The sequence below is a fragment of the Dendronephthya gigantea genome, unplaced genomic scaffold (genome assembly GCF_004324835.1).
Source record: "Dendronephthya gigantea isolate DGI-Jeju-01 unplaced genomic scaffold, DenGig_1.0 000059F, whole genome shotgun sequence".
Classification (NCBI taxonomy): Eukaryota; Metazoa; Cnidaria; class Anthozoa; order Malacalcyonacea; family Nephtheidae; genus Dendronephthya; species Dendronephthya gigantea.
Genome location: NW_021163069.1, coordinates 364,225 through 382,417, shown reverse-complemented (window position 1 = coordinate 382,417; position 18,193 = coordinate 364,225). Strand labels below are relative to the sequence as shown.

The 18,193-nt window shown below is 37.5% G+C and overlaps 1 protein-coding gene across 1 annotated transcript; it reads right to left on the bottom strand.

The window, feature by feature from the left end:
• Nucleotides 1-89: 89 nt before the first annotated feature.
• Nucleotides 90-17,973, bottom strand: LOC114530027 (rho GTPase-activating protein 5-like). The gene is made up of 22 exons (XM_028551608.1): nt 16,135-17,973; nt 9,331-9,448; nt 8,737-8,866; nt 8,068-8,254; nt 7,431-7,598; nt 6,953-7,125; nt 6,598-6,682; nt 6,332-6,513; nt 5,794-6,062; nt 5,437-5,604; nt 4,442-4,795; nt 4,068-4,265; nt 3,787-3,938; nt 3,538-3,650; nt 3,162-3,392; nt 2,913-3,055; nt 2,531-2,575; nt 2,366-2,395; nt 2,036-2,276; nt 1,734-1,943; nt 1,338-1,443; nt 90-1,006 (listed from the first exon to the last, which is right to left on the bottom strand). The coding sequence occupies exons 1-22, from the start codon at nt 17,868-17,870 to the stop codon at nt 829-831; spliced, it is 5,217 nt and encodes a 1,738-aa protein (XP_028407409.1). The 5' UTR covers nt 17,871-17,973; the 3' UTR covers nt 90-828.
• Nucleotides 17,974-18,193: the final 220 nt, after the last annotated feature.

Genomic DNA, 18,193 nt, shown 5'->3' with positions numbered 1-18,193 from the left:
ATTTGAAAATAAAATTATATTTACGAAGTTCATACTTTCGTGAAAAGCATAAACAAACAAGGAAAACACCAAGGTGTAAAAAATGTATACATTTATTTCCTCTCTGCTCGAAAAAGAGCACAAGACTAAATTCTAAATCTTAGCAATTTACCTAGCCCTAAACGACTCAAAAAATCCCTAAAATTTCGCTACAGTTCGTTACAAAACGATTACTTTCCGCAAGAAAATATATACAATAAAAATACACAAAACTCATTCAAAAATAGCTAAAATTATTGTTCCAGGTAATGTTCAATTATTGTGCAATGTTTAAGACTTTGTTTTGCTTCGTATACTTGAATGAAGTTGACTCACGCGTGGTTCACGAGGGACGGGTGACACGCAGAGTGCCACGCGTGGCGATTTTCGGCAGTTCTTGCGTGATTACATATTACACACATACATAATAAATTAGTGATGTCTATAAAATATCTAATGGTTAGTGCAGCCATAAAGGGCATTTGTCATTATTCAAAACTTCTATCCACTTGTGTCGTTACGTTAGTAATACTTTCCATCAATCTATCAACCTATGTTTTCATCCCAACTTGATCATCTGCATATACCAACACCACTGTAGTCATCCATTTTTTAGACTACAATATCCATAACTATCCAATGATGTACAAAACGTTCAAATTGGATTTATGAATCTATCCACAACCATTCCAATATCAACGGCGGCGACTTTCATAACAATCCACTATCTTCCACAAACAATAATTTCCACCATAATATTTTACCACGAATGTAAACAATGATCCAAAATTGTCCTAAAGCATACCGTGGTTAATCTTCTTTGAATAGTTCAGCGCAATGTTCAATGTAGGTTTGAACGAACAGACACATATTCATAGTTCTGGAAAAATTGTCGATTGTTGCTATGACTGGTGGAGCCAATGTTGGCCAGAAAACGATTGCTAAATTACGAGATTCCATCATATTCACATCTTTATGCTCCGTTACCCTAAAGAGAACATATACACACATCAATGAAACGCTTTGTTACGCAATAGTCTATAGGCATATGGTTTTTCTTGTTAAGGAATGCAATGGTATTCGATGATTGATTTGTAACGTACGATTGTCTTCAACAACGTGTACAAAAGTTGACATATTTATGAACGAAAATAACGAAAAAATAAGCCCTTAGGCGAGTTTTCGAAATGTGTTTTCATCGAAAAATTATACGTGAAATTATTTTTCTTCGACCTTTGAATTCGTTGCAAGATCAAGAATATCAACTGCAATTAAACACAAAGAGAGAAACCACGCAGTAATCAGCGTTAAGAGCTTACTTGTTAAGATGGAACATGAGCCTTTTGAATACGGCGTAGTTGTGGGCTGGCATCAGTTTCATTATTTTACGCAGTTCTGCAAATCTTTCGTTGGCGTCCATTATCGCTAGGGTGAAGAATGAAAAAATTAGAGAATGATCATGGATATATTTGATTCAAATGAAATACGATTGCTCTGTTGCAGTGCAACCAGTGGCACAAAGTTCAAAAGTAGGATGTGTGAAAAATTTCGTTCCATCAAAAATGCAGCCTAGTGGAAACCGCCTTTTCACCGGTAAACAGAATTGACTGGCGGCAGTCTTTGGTTACTGCTTTACCCCAGGATGCGTTTGTATAGCTGGTGGGTGTTACAAAACGTTTGCAAAAATTTTACAGGCTGAAACAAAAGTAACTTACTGGTTGCAGCAATAATCCCCTCGTAGTTGTTGCTTGGAATTAAAGCTCCGGGTAACTTGGTGAAGAACGATTTAAGAGCGCCAGTTACGGCATGTGTGGTCAGTCCTAATTCCGAGAAATCCTTGTTTGGGTCTTCTTCAAACTTTTGTTGCAAGGATTCCACATCGGCTTTGTTTCCACTCACCCGATAGATTCCTTTGACCTGCATTCCTGATAAAGATAGAAAATACATGCTTATTAATGAAAGAAAAAGAAAGAATACCTCCTTCGGGCTCTCTCAGAATGAACAGAGCCAAACTTACCACTATTTTCAACAAAGTTGATACATTTTGTGACAAAGAGAGGAACGAGAGAGTTCTCAGGACAGATATCAGGTAACAGCTGACCGAAATACTTGCTCTTCTTTCCTTTCGACCTCCTACGAAATTCTTCTTCTTTCTTCCTCATTTGATCTTCTTTTTTCTTTCGAAGTTTTTCCTGCTTTTTCTGTTGCTTTTCCTCGCGTTTTCTGTTCTTCTCCGCCTCCTTTTCGTCTTTTTTACGCTAAACAAATAAAACGGGGACTATTTAAATGATGCTCTTGATATATCAATGAACATACAAAGTTCATTACTGACATTCAAAACACTCACCTTCCTGGTCATTGTATCGTCTTCAGTATCCTATTATTCAAAGAAAAGAGACAATGGTTACAAATGATAACTTTCTGAAGGTGAAAAAGGTTCTGTTTAAAGTTTAAGCAAAGTATTTTAGGTGATACAACAAGAGTTGCTAAAATTAATACGCATGTGTTATACCTCCTCCGTGAACGATTCTCCTTCGTCTTGGCGAGGTGACATCGCCTGGGATATGGAGAGAAATATACATTTGATAAGTTGATATTCATACTAGTCCTGGCTCAAAGGCTTGATTTTAGTCGTGAAAGTTCAAAAATACATATTTGCCTGTGTGAACAGCGCTATTTCTTAATATAGGAAAAATGCAATTTACATTTTGGGCCCACATTTACCTTTGGTGCAATGTCGACTTTGACATTAGCGAATATATAGTTTTGGGTCTGTATAGTAATATTTCTATTGCGCATTTTAACATACGTATATAATCATACGCGCATGTACATGCATTCTTACGCATAGAAGAAAACTTTCCTTCTATTAAGAAATAGGCACGTGAACTCACCCTGGTGTCCATTGACAAGCTGTTGTACTTCTGTTTAACAGCAATCCATTCTCTGGTCTCGTAACGTTTCGTCAGAGGGTTAAAGTTCCGAGGAACACTTCTGCTACGGCTTATGTTCTTTTCTCCGGTCTTTCCGTCTGATTCTGAAACACAAAATATATTTCAGGTAAGAAACTACGGAAAATTTGACAACGCAGTGTTCACGGAAATTGACTACGAAGATCTTGAGCGATATCTTCCAGTCTATACCTTTCCTCTTTCTACTGCGGGATCGTTTCTCCAAATCGTGGGCTCGTCTAGGAGGCATCGGAGAACTCTTGCGAGGTTTTCTAATGCTCCAGTTACGGGGCTTCTTTGTGCGATCAATGGTGGCCTCGTCGTCAGCAGTTTGGCCGTCGTCCGAACATATGGAATAACTTATATGGGGTGGAGGAAGTTCTGACATTGGAGATGGCTGCTCTGACTTCGGTGAATTGAGATCTGCAAAATGTTTACCTTACAATTACTTGAAATTACTTAGAACAATTTTAAAAGCTTAACTTACAACATCAATGACACGGGCAAAGTGAATGTGATGGAGAAGAGCCTATACCGTTCTCGTTTATGAAATACAGTACTAGCTTACCTCCAGTTGGTTCCGGAAATGGTTGTCGTTTCGCTGGGCTACGAAGCCGTTTCTGCGCAGCTGCACAAGCGGCATTGTCCATCAGCTCCGCAATTGTACACTCGTCGGCTGATCTATACGAAATAAAAACATTTCCAACACCGATTACATGGTGCGTAAGAATGAAAATTCAAAGAAAACCAAATAATGTACCTAATCTCAGCGCATTGCACCCATATTCACACTAGTTCACCTTCCCGCCTCACTCACCTTGCTGTTCGCGCACTTTCCTTGCTTGTCGAACGCATGACGACGACGCTGTCGGAATAACTCGTAATCTCGGGTATGGTAGAATGTCTGTTTGCCTTTTTACGCACTTCTTCGAGGTCTTTTACCGAAGCGTAATCGGGAACCTCCGATTCCTGGGAGAAGAATTTGAAATGTCAAAATGTGCTATAACAGCTATAAACCTTAATGGCTGGTAAGAGAGACGTGCAACGCAAAATATTGAAAATGTAGTACATCTAATAACATCAGATAGATTCTCCTACCTCCATTTGTGCCAGAGGCGCGCTGTTAGAGAACCTGCTGATGAGGCCTGGTACCACTTTCTTGTCGCGCAGTCTTTGCAAACTATCGCTGGGGAACGAGCGGTTCGCAGAGGGATACGGAAGGACCATTCTCTCACCAAAGAACTGGATCTTATCTCTCATTCCCATTTGGAAAGGATCGGCACTGAGAGGACGCGCCTAAGGAAAAATACAAATATTTAAAGTTTCCACAAATGTGAATAACAACATCGCCTAAGATCTTCGCTCAAGTTTTCTAATCATGTTTAATTTCTATATTAAGTATTTCACATCAATCAAAAGCTGAAACGACTTGTGCGTGTTTACACACATATATTGATAGACTGGTCTCCCACCTTGTTCCCTCTCTTATTCCCACGTTGTAATGTCTCCTCTACGGTAGAATAGCCTTCGTCATGATTATCACGCGTTGTACTTCGTATTGTCGAATACCCCGGATCTTTCTCCCCAGACACCGGCTCATCCTCGTCTTCATCGTGTATAGTACGTATAGGTACTGGAGGTGGAGTCTCGAAGGTGCCTGATCCTCGATATCCCTCCTTACTTTCGTACGAGATATCATCAACATACGCAGGTTTGTCCGACGCGATTTGGTCTTCCGCATGGACCTCCCGGAGTATCGCAGCTCGGTCAACTTTGGAATACAGATGCTCAAACTCGTTGACAATGTTATCCTTCTGGGCAAACATCTTAAAACAAGCCAGAAAGATTTATAAGCAAAGAATTTGAACTAAATTCTTCGTATATACTTAGGCATAGTTTACACTGTAAAAGTTCCTGTGCTCGCAGTTGAAAACTTGCATTGGTAAATCCACAGGTAAATCCCGAGGTTTATGTTTTACAGGGAGTATCACGATGAAGTAGCTCAGTGTTGTTAGCCACTGTTTTAGTTCCTTTGGATATTTCTACTAAATACTTTGAAACTTACGATTTTCAAGATGCCAACTGTGATCACAGAAAATTTGCAAGTGTAAACCGGGCCTTAATATACCTTTTGCCGAGAAAAACTTTCCAAATGACAGTAATAGACTCAAATGACAGTAATAGATTCCCTTTAATGGGTATTTCTAGCGCTTTTCATTGTAATTATTCTGGCATAATTTTGATATTAGGGACACCATATTAACGGAAATGAAAACGCTTTGAAATACCCCCAAAAAGAGGTCTAATGAGGGAAATCGCATAACCAATACATAGCGAGTAGCGTAGCCAATCAGAAGGGGGCGTTTGCAATAATATTCGACAACGTTTTTACGGATTATATAGATAGGGAATTATCATTTAATACGAGGACCCGCAGGGGGACATATATTCATTCTATCAAACAAACCTCAGCCCTGAGTGGTGTGGACGATGCATAAGGATTAATTTCCTCTGTGGAACTTGCATTCGGTGTGCTTGTGAATGGCGGCCTGATCTCGTTCGGAGCTGGAGGGTGGTAAACGTTTCTTTTGACAACAGCATAAGGACTTAGATCATCCTCGTCCACCAATGACACCTAGAAATATAAATACAGATCATTCATTGTCGCAAGCAGTTCCACGTGTAATGACCATTTGACCAAGAACTGTCAATTGAAAACAGCAACATCAACTGCTAAGAAAGCTAATCAAAATGTTTCATTTTACAGAATTTTGCAGTTGAACTGCAGTGTAATTCTAAAAATAGCACAATATTAACAACTAACCTCGAATGAAGGTGTAGGCCTTGCATTCAGACTTCCCGAACTACTGTGGATCTCCCGAGTGATCAGCGACGGAGATTCGTAATGACGTGCGCTTAAGCTTCGGTTACGGTTCGGTCGACGGTCGCGAGGTGACGGCGGCACCTCGGGCAGTGGATCATGCTTCTTGCGTGGTAACGTATCGCTAAATGTCATCAGGTGTTCGGCGTAAGCGGCCTCGGATTCTCGCTTCTTCTCCCAAACCCGGTTGAAGAAAACTGCAAATGCTCCAGCTGAAGAAATGATATAAAAATAAACTTTAACTTTGAATGCAAACGGGACAAAGCTAAGTATCATCAAAAGCTATTAATATTAAATAAAACGCATAAAAAGTTTACAACTGTTTAAAATGAAAAACCTCATTTGAAAACTACATCTTAGTCATTAGGTTAGCGAGAAAGCGAAGCTTTTTCGTAGCTCAAAACAAACTAGGTAATGGCTGAGTTTGGGACAAGCTATGCAAATACTCCGACCAGCTATCACATATAAGACAACAACATACCTTGGTATTGGAATTGTGGCGAAGTGGTTTGAAACTTTGCACAGAGTTTGCTGGCAAGGTTAGTTCCATCAGCGAGCAGTGTCTTTGCGACATTGCTATGAAAAACAACACTGGCACCAGAATAACTTCCCGTAGTCGCTAGAACTTGGATAGGAATGGTGGGTATGGACGATGCAAATACACTAGAAATCAAAGATCAGAAATGAGAATATTGCATGCATATATCGTGTCTGCATATGATTTTATTTCCAATCTATTTCACGTACCTCAGTGTTGATAACGAGGCAGACCTTACGGCAGAGTAGACAAGAATATACCCGTGGAATTTTTGATAGTTTAAACTGTATGCTCCTAAATGAAAAGATAGATTTATGTATTAATTCAAGCCGTTTCCTTTGTTTTCAATCCAAGTGTGATAATTTTTCATTTTCATTTATGTGACATATTTGAGTCTTTGGGCTCGTTTATTCACGCGAGAAAAATTTTAACTGATTTTAAATCTTGTGAACTTGAAAAATTTTGGTGAACTTGAACACTACTGAATACGACAAGTTTGGTCATTTATAAATGCAGAAGAATTATCGAGTACAAAGCAGGTTCGCGATTGTAAACAAGACTTACGGTGATATGAAGTGAATGTTATCATAACTGTCTTCTTCTCCGAACCAACAAACGTCTCTAACATAACGCTGTCGTTTCTTCCTGGGCATTTTGAACACGACTGGTTTGTAAACAGAGGACCCAGAATAAGCTCGACGGGATATGGATCGCCACAGTTTGCACAAAGTAAGATCCTAAAGAGATAAATGGGAAATTAATTGTCGTGTTTCAAAAAGTACCACTGTCATTTGCATATACACTTGCTGGTGACCTCAAATTATTAACTACTTTTGTCTTGCATGAAAAATTTCTTTGTATTTAGGGTACGTCAGAGCGTTGTAGACCTACACCGCTCTACCCTCTTTATAGGAAATCGATTTCTTAACAATTTCTTTTCACCAAAAGAAAAAGTTTAGGTTTATCATCCTAAATGCAGCCGATTTTTTAACCGTACATTTTTTGTCCCCAATTACAACTAACTTTCCCCCAGTATATATACCTTAAATCTGGATCAGGTTCTTTCAGATCCTCAGAAGTACATCGGGATCTCGTCTGATTTTTGATTCCTTCCAAGATGTTCTTGATGGCTTCGTCAACTTGGGTGTCAGTGATCAACAAATCACGATAGAAATGACTGATGTGGATATCGATAAACACACAGCCATACCTTGAAAATCGAAAGCATAAAGATCACACGTTGAGACAGTGTACTAATTCAGAAATGCATGGACACAAAACTAAATTGTTACGGACTGAAAAGAGGAATGAATTGATTCTTAAAAAAGATTTTAAAAAAGTGAAGTGTGTGCATTGTGTATATGTGTGCATTTGTACATTAACTATATTATTATCTAAGTGCAAGTTTTTCGGAAAATTATATCTAAACTCCAGGTATTATTCTGCCGAGAAGGTTGAAAACAGTTTCTGAGTGCAACTTTGGAAAAAGCTATTTTATACGCATTTTTACGGGGATCATTTTTACGGCAATGCATTTTTCGCATTTTAACCAAATTCAAAGGCAAAATTTCGGATAACCGCCAGCAGACCGTTCTATGGTCAGGGATGTACTGCATGAACGGCTATATCCAGGGACGATTACAGATGGTCAAGCCATGATGAATAAAATGTTTGTTTACCTGTTAACGAGTTCTTGCGCTTTAGATTTCAATTCTTTCTGCGAATCTTTTTCCTGAGGATCCTGTGCTAGCACTAACACTATTGGAACGTCCTCTCTCAAAACATCGTCTGATTTTCCGACTGTTCGCTCGAGATACGTCTCAATGTAGTTGAAAGTGTCCCGCGAGGAAAAAACGCAACACAGACCTGGTGTAAACAAACAAAAGCTGTTGGCAGACATTCTGAAAAAACTGTGAAAACAAAAACATTTCGGTATACTGTGTAATTCGTAGAGTTCCGCGTACTTGAATACGAAACTGGATTTCAAACAAGAATATTAGCTATGCTTCTTCACTCAGTAGTTATACGTTCGCATTTTGCCATTCGTTCGTATGATTAAATAAGCCCAATAAAGTGAAAAAAAATTAACTATATAGACAGAAGCCGATCATTCTAAGGGAAGGCCTATCGTCTGAAAGGTCGTGACATGGTCAAGAAAAGTATGCAAGCGCGTTAATAGTGTAAATAGTAGGGGAACCTAAAAAAACAACCCAATTTGGTGGAATCCATTTAAAGGAACCGTAAACAAACATAATATCTCAGCAGTTTCGTGTGTGAACATCAAGCTGTGTTTAGTATTGCCAAATTTCCTGCTTATAGAAAAGTTGTTGACAAGTTATTTATTGTACCTGTAGTGCTGATGTCATCGAGTTCACTGAAGATGTCGGATTCGTTCCCTTCATCCTCTACGACCTTGATATCAAGTTCATACAGCTTGTTTTCAAACGGATACTCCATGTGCTCTCCATAACAGCGTTTCTAAAATTACAATACACTCATCTTAGAAATGCGTACAAGGAAAGCAATATCTTGCAGATTGTTCGCTAAAACTCATTGTATTGAGGTGGGTCCCCAAGGGTAACGTTACTCGTTAAGACGAACGTCTTGGTTTATAGGAATTTGTGCGAGACACTGTAATGCTTTGGACCTTTCTTTGAGCGTCGCGTTTTGGATGTTTAAAATTTATAGAAATCTAACTAAAAATCTACTTCAAACCAGAAAATTTGCCCTGCTTTCCTATCAAGCTAATATATCACTCTATGCATTTGCTATAACCTATACAGTATGATGACCTATAAGAACTCATAACATGTGTTTTGGTGGTATTTTTTGAGATACGTCCTCCGAAGGAGAGTTTTCTTAGCTCGGATCAATGCGCCGAATCTCGGTTTGCTAAAAATGGGCGTTTATACAATCAAATGGAACAGCATGAAATAACTAACCTCAGCGCCTTGTGCAAATTCTTTGGCAAGACCATTTATACCAACCACGATCAAAGTCACAAGACTATCTTCTGATTCGAAGGTATCGCAGCTACCAGTGAGAAATGATGACAGCGGTCTAAAGCAATGAAATAAAGCAAAAAACTTTATCTATACGTCGTCGATTACAAGGCAAATACTGTAGTTGCTCGGATTTTGTTAGTAAAATTAAATGGTTTCTGAAAGCCAGTCTCCAGACATAAAATATTTATTGTAAATGGAAAGTAATTTATCCATTTTTTAATCGCATAAAATATTTATAGTAGTAACTACTTCGGATCTTTCATATATTTCCGGTCTGTCATTTCATCCTTCAAGCCTGGGCGCGAAAGGGATGATGGGTTGTAACTTATTATGCCCAAATTGAAATCAAAAAAGCTACAGCTATTAGAGCTAAGCACTCGTGTCTTTTGTCTTAGGTACACTGTATTCCAATAAAGACAAATTTTCGATTTCTAAGACTAAATAAACAATAATTAACCATCATTCCTCGCGCGCACAGAGCCCAAGGTTAAACGCTCTGGATGGTTTATCTGTATTGAAATAGCCGCTTTTTATAATATAAAACCACATAAGTTATGATATGAAAATACTTTATACATTAACATATTTACGATGAAATAGCATCTATTACGGTAGTACAGCTGAGTGGGTCAATTTTGATTTCATTTCGAAACAAACTGTTTACCAAAACATTTTATTGTTTACCATTTTATGAAAGGTTAGGAAATTACTCAATCCTAATCGTTCATTTCCTAATCTTTAAGAAATGCGTCAAGAAATGCGTCATTTCTAATAAAAGACGTGACAGAACAACAAGGTACACTATGTAAATTGTTTGCCAAGGATTAGAAAAGGATTAAAAAATTTAATCCATGGCAAATGGGGAAACTGAAACAAAACATCAAAATTCAAATGCTATTATTGTCTGAATAGAAGATAAGCCTGCAGGGTTTCATAGCCAATTAGTTACGGTTAGTACATTCAAGAATTTGGTGGTTAGCACATTCCAATTTGGCTATGCTCAGGACAATATAAGCACGCTGCTAAAACCTTTTATCGTATTCAAAGTCTAAAAAGCATTAGTCAAAGTCAGGTAAGCTGATAAAATAGGACATTATGATCATGCAAATATGGCTGTCGGAGGATATGATTGAATATGCCCTTTATATAATCGAGGGCTTTGCCGTCTGCCGAGCAGGTGGGTCCCACCCAGTTTCTTTAATGGCGATCAGGTACACAATACGCTTGAAACATCTGATTCATTGACTTAATCTTCTAAAGAGCTGAGATCACGCCTGGGCAGGGTAAAATAGACTAATCCCGTATAGCCTTCACACAATAAATCATTTTGGATGAACATGGCTTGGGAATTTACTGAGATTTCCTTTACCCACACCCCCCCCCCCCAGCCAGAAAACTAAAACAGATGCAAAATCATCCATTGTTTTGACATTCAATGTCAACCAGGTTAGTTTATGCAAGAAGTTACAATGCTGGCTCCATTGTGTCTGTTAACTTTTGTCATAACATGACCCAGGTGTCTGCTCCAAATATCTAGCCTTTTCATACTCAGTATGCTTAAAAGCCAGCTGTTGGACGCCATTATAAACTACTAAGTCATTAATTAAATATCAGCATGTTACCACTGGCTTCATGTCTGAAAAGATAACGAAACTAACGGGTAAACATAAACACAGTGAACATCATACTTTAAGACCATGATTTGCTAAGAGTCCAATAAGTGATATCTAAAACTGGGAAATGAGTTTCTTGGCGAAAACTGAAAATGAAGGTTTTGTCTTTGATTAAGGACGCATAGAAACTAAAAAAGACAATATTTTCAATGTCAATCATCGGAAGTTTTTTACTTTTTATTTTTCAAGTGAGACCATCAGCATGTGATGTGTGTCCTTGAAATTTTGAAAGATCCCTTATTTTTAGATGTTTATTATTTCTACACGTAGTTGTCAAAATAAAGTAGAGTGAATAACAATGCTTTGACGTAAACTTCGAAGGCGCGGCTTTGCGAAACTCTTCACCATATTTGCTCTCAATCATCACAACCCTAAATGGGCGCAACAATGAAATGGTGGAATTTACCACTGTGCTTTGCGTCAAGAGGTTTCCTTCTTTCCTTGTAGAAATTGTTTCACACACAGAGACTCTCAGCTGGTTTAATCTTTGTTTTCAATGGTTCGCGTTATATATGCATGTAATCATTAGAAATAAGCCCCCTAGTTTTTGTTCAAAGATTTAATTAAGTTCGGCTTTAGCCTTTAAGAATAATTTCATCTTGAAAGTATTTCAATAATGCTGCATAATTCACATACCTAAGATGTTCAGTATTGCAGACATACTGTCAAACTGCATTACGACACGTGCTTTTACCTGGCGTGGGCAGATCCCGGAGATCTCCTCTTCCTAAAACTATTGTCTTTTTTAGGAATGAAAATTTCCAAAAAACAAAAATGGAATGTTGTGCTTATTTTCATTGATTTAAGTGTTGGCGACAATGTTTACTATTTGGGCCATTTACTGTTGTCTTTTGCCTTATATTTCTAGATGAATATACTTTAAAATTTGCACCTACTAAAATATTTTCACACTTGGAAATGCAAGTTTCTAAAATTGTTTTAGGTTAGTTTGAAGAGTTTTATAATTTTAGTCTCATTAAATCTCTCGGCAGCATGAAAACACAGGTAAAATTAATAACAAAATTAGCCAAACAACAAATAGTTATTCAATATATAAGTTTAAAATACAGTGAAACAGAAAATCCCCCTTCTTTTGTTTTCTCTTATAACCCCCACCCCCCCTTTTTTTCTTTTCTCTTCATTTACCCCCCCACCCACCTCTTCTTGAAAAAATAAGGGTCCTGGGAGAATTTTAAATTTGTTTAAGTATAAATTAAATAAATATGTCTTAAAATTCACAGCTGCCTTTACATTTACATGTGTTAATGATAAACCTTTGGTGATGTATATAAATAATATGAAGTGCTATGACATTTATATCAGACAGAAATGTTGAGACCCCTATGGTTGAGCCTGCTGAAACATGAAGATAATAATAAACTGGGAGAAATACAGTAAACACTGGGCTGTCTCTCTTTGTAAACAAGCTAGATAATATGTATCCTATATCATGTGCACAGCTGTGTATGTTAAAGATTCTTTAACACTTGAAACTAAAGTGGTCAAAGCAAACACAAAGATTAGATGTACAAAAGAGTACAAAATTTGCCAGGGCATATTTTTATCTTAAAATCCTTTTTGAAAAGCCCTTTCAAATAGGTAATCTCCCCAAAAATTATACTGAAGTTTAATTCCGGGTTTAATAAAGGTTTTGTTGGAAATAATGAACATTCGTTATAAGTATCTTCTATGGGAAGCTTAAACAACACAACTTACATAAAAAGATATTTTCAGAGGATTTTGTAGTTGTGACCAAGGTCATGAACATTTTCTAAATATTTATGTTGAGTGCATGTATGACCCTAAAGTCAAAGTTCCACTTGATGCAAAGCACTTCTTTCACACTTTTTTAATTAGGTTCATACCAAACATGATTAAGTTTAAAAAAATATGTATTGCCATAGAGGAGATGTGCTGTTTAACATACTTTTTTTAAAGTCTAAACTAGGCTAAAGCTGCAGGCATGTAAACTTCCAAATACAGCTCCATAACATACCCTTAAAGCCAGGTATTGAGTATTAGGCCTGCAAGCCTGCAACTACTAATAAAACATTTCCTTGTGTTTCATCACATGCTTTCTTGATTCTCTGATGAAACCATATCAAATTTTGTGAATGGGTTATTTCTTTAACAATTGTTTCCAGTCCTTTTAGTTATTCCATATAAACTCACATATTACTTATGAAGAGATTTTGTACCTGTTATTACATCATAAATTTGCCATGTAATTACAATTCAACTTATGAACAAACTAATTTTCAGATCAGGTCAACAAATGTCTAGACTATTGCGGTTAATTAATTAGCAGCTTCTAGCAACAGGAAATTAAAAACAACCATCCAAATTGTTGTCATAAAAATGGATGAACTACAAAGTACAGGGTGCCTAATCACCTTGTTATTTCATATGGATATTGCATATTTTTACATTCAATATTATGCAATACACAGCTTATATAAAGAAATCATGTAAATAATCAGGAAAGGCAAAAATATCACTAAAAATTGTGCTAGTGTGGTTAAACATTTTCAGTTAAATATCGTTATCGAGATAGAGTTTGGAAATGGGGATATTTTGAAATAATATTTAGGTAATATTCAGGCAAATTCCTTGCCCTTGGCAATTCCTAATAAGCTATTGTGTACAGCAAGTCAGCCAACTTAATAATGCATACGGAAAGCAATTTCATGCACAAAAATACAATGCATATGAACACCAGAAATGTGGCAATTACAATACATATGTGAGAATTTTAATTAAAATCAGGATTTAAGTAGTTTGCTCCAATTTAGTATGAATCTTTCACTCAATTCTCACTTTTTAGTTAATGCAAATCATATAAATAAACCTGTCTAACAGGTGGTTTCAATACATCACAAAAAACTACATATTCTCACTGCTGTTTATACCTCTGAGGGGGCACCTTTTGACAAAAGTAATCAAGCCATATGGCCAATATAACTATGGGATGCAAGCAGAGACTTCATGAGTTTTAGAGGATTAGAGAAGCTTCTTAAGGTGGCTCCCTACAGTTTTAAGAATATTGAAAACTAATGATTTAGATTGAAATTTTTGGCAGGAAATTACTTGCTAAACGAAATGAAATTTTCCAGATATATTAACCAACATTCTAACAGTCAGAAATAGCCCATAAGCATGACGTCATTACCGTTGTTATGGTAACAATGGCGATTCAATATGGCCGACATTTTACCTATTCACGTATTTTACTCGAAAACAAGTTCGGTTACCCCATTTTTTTATTTTATAAAAAGTTTTCTTACAAAAAAATGGGAAATTTGAGCAAGTTTAAAAAAATTCTATAGAGCCAAAAAATTTCTATAACGAAAAATCACGTTTTTTAATTTTTAAAAATTTTGGCTCTATAGAATTTTTTTTAACTCGTTCAAATTTCCCATTTTTTTGTAAGAAAACTTTTTATAAAATAAAAAATTGGGGTAACCGAACTTGTTTTCGAGTAAAATGCGTGAATAGGTAAAATGTCGGCCATATTGAATCGCCATTCTTACCATGACAACGGTAATGACGTCATGCTTATGGGCAATTTCTGACTGTTAGAATGTTGGTTTTATACCTCTGAGGGGGCACCTTTTGACAAAAGTAATCAAGCCATATGGCCAATATAACTATGGGATGCAAGCAGAAACTTCATGAGTTTTAGAGGATTAGAGAAGCTTCTTAATAGGATAAATAATTAACACACCATATATCTTTAGCAAGTGAAATTTCTCACATGCAATTTCACATGATAAATCATGAGCTTCAAGAGACATTTCATAAGGGGATTAATTGAGAGTTACATGGCATGTTTCATTCCTAAATTGACAAAATAGTGTGGGATTTCACAAAGCGAGAAAAAACGCTGTCCAATGCTAGATTTGGAAGAGCAATTAACAAAGATAAGTTTAGCCGGAAAATTCTATTAAAATTTAGTGTATTTAAAATACCATCCTAGCGCTATTGTCGCAAAATTGCAACATCGGAAATCGAAAACAACCATCGCCCGTCATGTATTTATTTAACTATATGGTAATAAATGTTTCGTTTAGTTTACTAACAATTTGATACAGGATGTGGCCACTTAGTGACTCTGGCGTTTTTCCGATACATTCAAGTTTATCTCGTAGTCAAATCAAAACAAAGCGATAGAACGCGAGCGATGCCTTTATCGCGAAAAATTAGCGTCACATTCGGCTCAAATGTAAACAAAAAATGTATTGAAATCGACAAGGGTCGGCGAATGACACGCGACACAATACCTAAACTAGTCAATTTCAGTTCACAAGTGCCGACAAAAATAGCTCCAAATGGCCTCTTAAAATTTACTTTCCTTTTCAATACGTTGCTGCCACGCTACTATTTATACTTAAAAGGATTATAATTTGCTCGGGAGAGCATTTGTATTGTCAAGCATCAACGATGACATCGAAATGAAATGTACAAGTTTGTTTTGAGACGCCTCGTACGAACATTCCTAAACATGTTGATTTCAAAACAACATTTCATCACTCAACGATCGTATTTCATTCACAAGGTGTAAATTTCTACGGCGCGCGTAGAGAAATTTCTACAGACTCTAGGATAGTCTAAATATTGTATATTCATTAACAAAGCCAGACAGTAAATGCCGCTATTGCAAACACGAAGAAAAAATCTCAGATATGTGGCCTTTCATTGTCGCTCCGAACAGAGAATTCCTATCGCGAATTAATTGAACATGTGTACAACTACATCTTAATATTTCGGCCGCAAAACCGCTAAGATATTTATAATTTAAAGGAGATGTAAGGGTGGTATTGTAAACGTATTTAATTAGGAAAAAATATTGGTGTGTTTTCAAGCTAAGAATTTTATAAACATGGAAACAGATGGTGCTTAACTTTAGAAATATTGACAGAGTTCACGATTTCGGGAATCTCTATTGTAAATTGAGCAATTAATGCAAGTTTACAACGTATAATAAAGTGATTTTTTCGAATTAAGAACTTGCCGGATGACCCTGAAGTATTTTAGTATGTGTCAGACATAAATAACAAAGCGTCCCTACCTTTGATCAGTCGTTGAGACGATACCCTGAATAAGGTCATCCATACATTTCCCCTCGCCAGACAAACATCGTGTCGGACTGTGTATTAAGGCGATGTGATTCCACAATAACGTGTCTCTCTCGTTGGGCAGTTTATCGAAGCGACGATACCTTTCGTCCTTCTGTAGTTCGTTGCATATTTGATGCAATTTTTCAACCGTGGGACGACATGACGGCCCGAAGTTTGCAAACAACTTTGCGGATTCGAACAGCAATTCTTGTAAATCTATTCGGCCCTGTTCCCTGATTTCGACCTGGTAGTGCTCAAAAATATCCAATTTATCGTGGTCGCTGAGGTACTTGTAGCTTTCCTCGTTTTTCAAAAGCAAAACCGCGTCGTCCCAAGGGGTACCAGGTTGAATCTGTGGGGTTAATTGCAACAAACGTTTGAATTCCTTTTTCATTCGAGAACATAGCTCAGCCTCTTTCAGTTTCTCGACATGCTTATCAAAGCATATTTCTGCTTCCTCGCTTGTCAAAACATCGAAGGGGACGAGAAAGTCCTTACTGGTCAAGTTCTCGCTATCCTGCCATGACGAGCCGTTTGAAAGTGTCCTAAACCACTTATCAAAGTGGCAATGTTCCTTTATCGCCGCTTGGCACTTCGACCAGTCCTGATGAAATACATCGACGCTATGAATCGTTGGGAAAAGATCGCTCAAAGCGGCCGGAATCTTTATCAAATATTCGGCTAGTTTGACATCCTCTGCATCTTTCTTTAAACGCCGTATGTGCTTGTTGAAAATTTTCTTACAAGTGTCAATGCCACACAAATCCCGAACTGCCAAATACTCTGGGCCGGTCTCAAAAGTTTTTTTCATATTCTTCCATATTGACTGGAAATTACTCACTTGCTTCTCGACAAGTTTTTGGTACTTCTCTAAAGCACTGTTAATTTTTTCCTTCTGTAACTGTATCGCCTCACTATACGGCGTTATTCGCGACCTAATTCGACCCTTTTCGATCAGTTGGGCCAGCAACAGAAACGCTAGATCAACATTCACATTTTCCTGCGCCGAAACTTCGATAATCGGCACGTTCGTAAGTTTCTTACTTGTGAAGAGCTTGTGGCAATCGTCGAGCGAATTCTTTCGTAAGTCATCGCACTTCGTAGCAGCAACTACGATCGGTTTTTTCGTCTTCTGTAGAACGGTTAGTAACGATGCGTATAACATTTCCTGATCTTCTGCTTTGCCCCGAGACGACACATCATACACGCAAACAAAGCCGTCAACATTGAATTTTCCCCCGGGTAGCTGGACTTGTTCGTAATCATTTTGCAAGGCAACTTGATCTCGACTTATGTACATCAATTTCTCCTGGGATTGAAGCTTTACGGCCGTACAACGTTTGGGGTACGATGTGATCTGTCCACCTCGGCTTAATGTTGTCAGGCTAGAGTCTTCGATAAATTCCGTCTGCTCGATAAGTTGAAACGTAAGGTCTGTGCCATCGTCCGATTGCTTAATAACACTTCCCCAATACAGATAGTGATCGTTGTTTATAACACGGCCCGCAAAGTCGGTACCGCTGTATATAGAAGAATGTTCGTGTATGTATTCGTCTGCTAGAGGACGAACGAACCTATTACACAGACAAGATTTCCCGACGCCGTACAAGTTTTTCTCGTGATCTAAACCCGATAAACCTATGACAGAGATATGGAATGTCCTTCCACTGTCCGACTTCTTCGACATTGTTCCCGCACGGTGTGTTTTCACAGCGAAATTCACCGCCGAACTATCGTCAACTCATTTTATATTTTCGCCCTCTCGCCATGTTTGTGTTCTATAAATACTATTCTCAAAGCTCTTAGGTCATGTGACCGACCGACCGCAAGGCCCATATATGGTTCGCCATTGTTTTGCTTCTCATTCTCTCACACACGTGTATCTGATGTTACAATTTGTCTTTTTTTCGGCAAAAATAAATTGAAATGTACACTTTTTGGAACGTATATTTGCAACAAATACTCAAGGACACCCTTGGGACCTGCTTTACTGTTTTTCCTTTCACATTA

What these genes read in the sequence shown, in the direction of transcription:
- LOC114530027 (XM_028551608.1), bottom strand. Translation starts at nt 17,870, where the DNA reads ATGTCGAAGAAGTCGGACAGTGGAAGGACATTCCATATCTCTGTCATA. An exon ending in AATTTGCACAAGGCGCTGAG is followed by an intron (nt 8,867 to 9,330) that starts GTTAGTTATTTC and finishes TTGTAATTTTAG; the next exon opens with AAACGCTGTTATGGAGAGCA. An exon ending in GGGGATTATTGCTGCAACCA is followed by an intron (nt 1,444 to 1,733) that starts GTAAGTTACTTT and finishes TCTTCACCCTAG; the next exon opens with CGATAATGGACGCCAACGAA.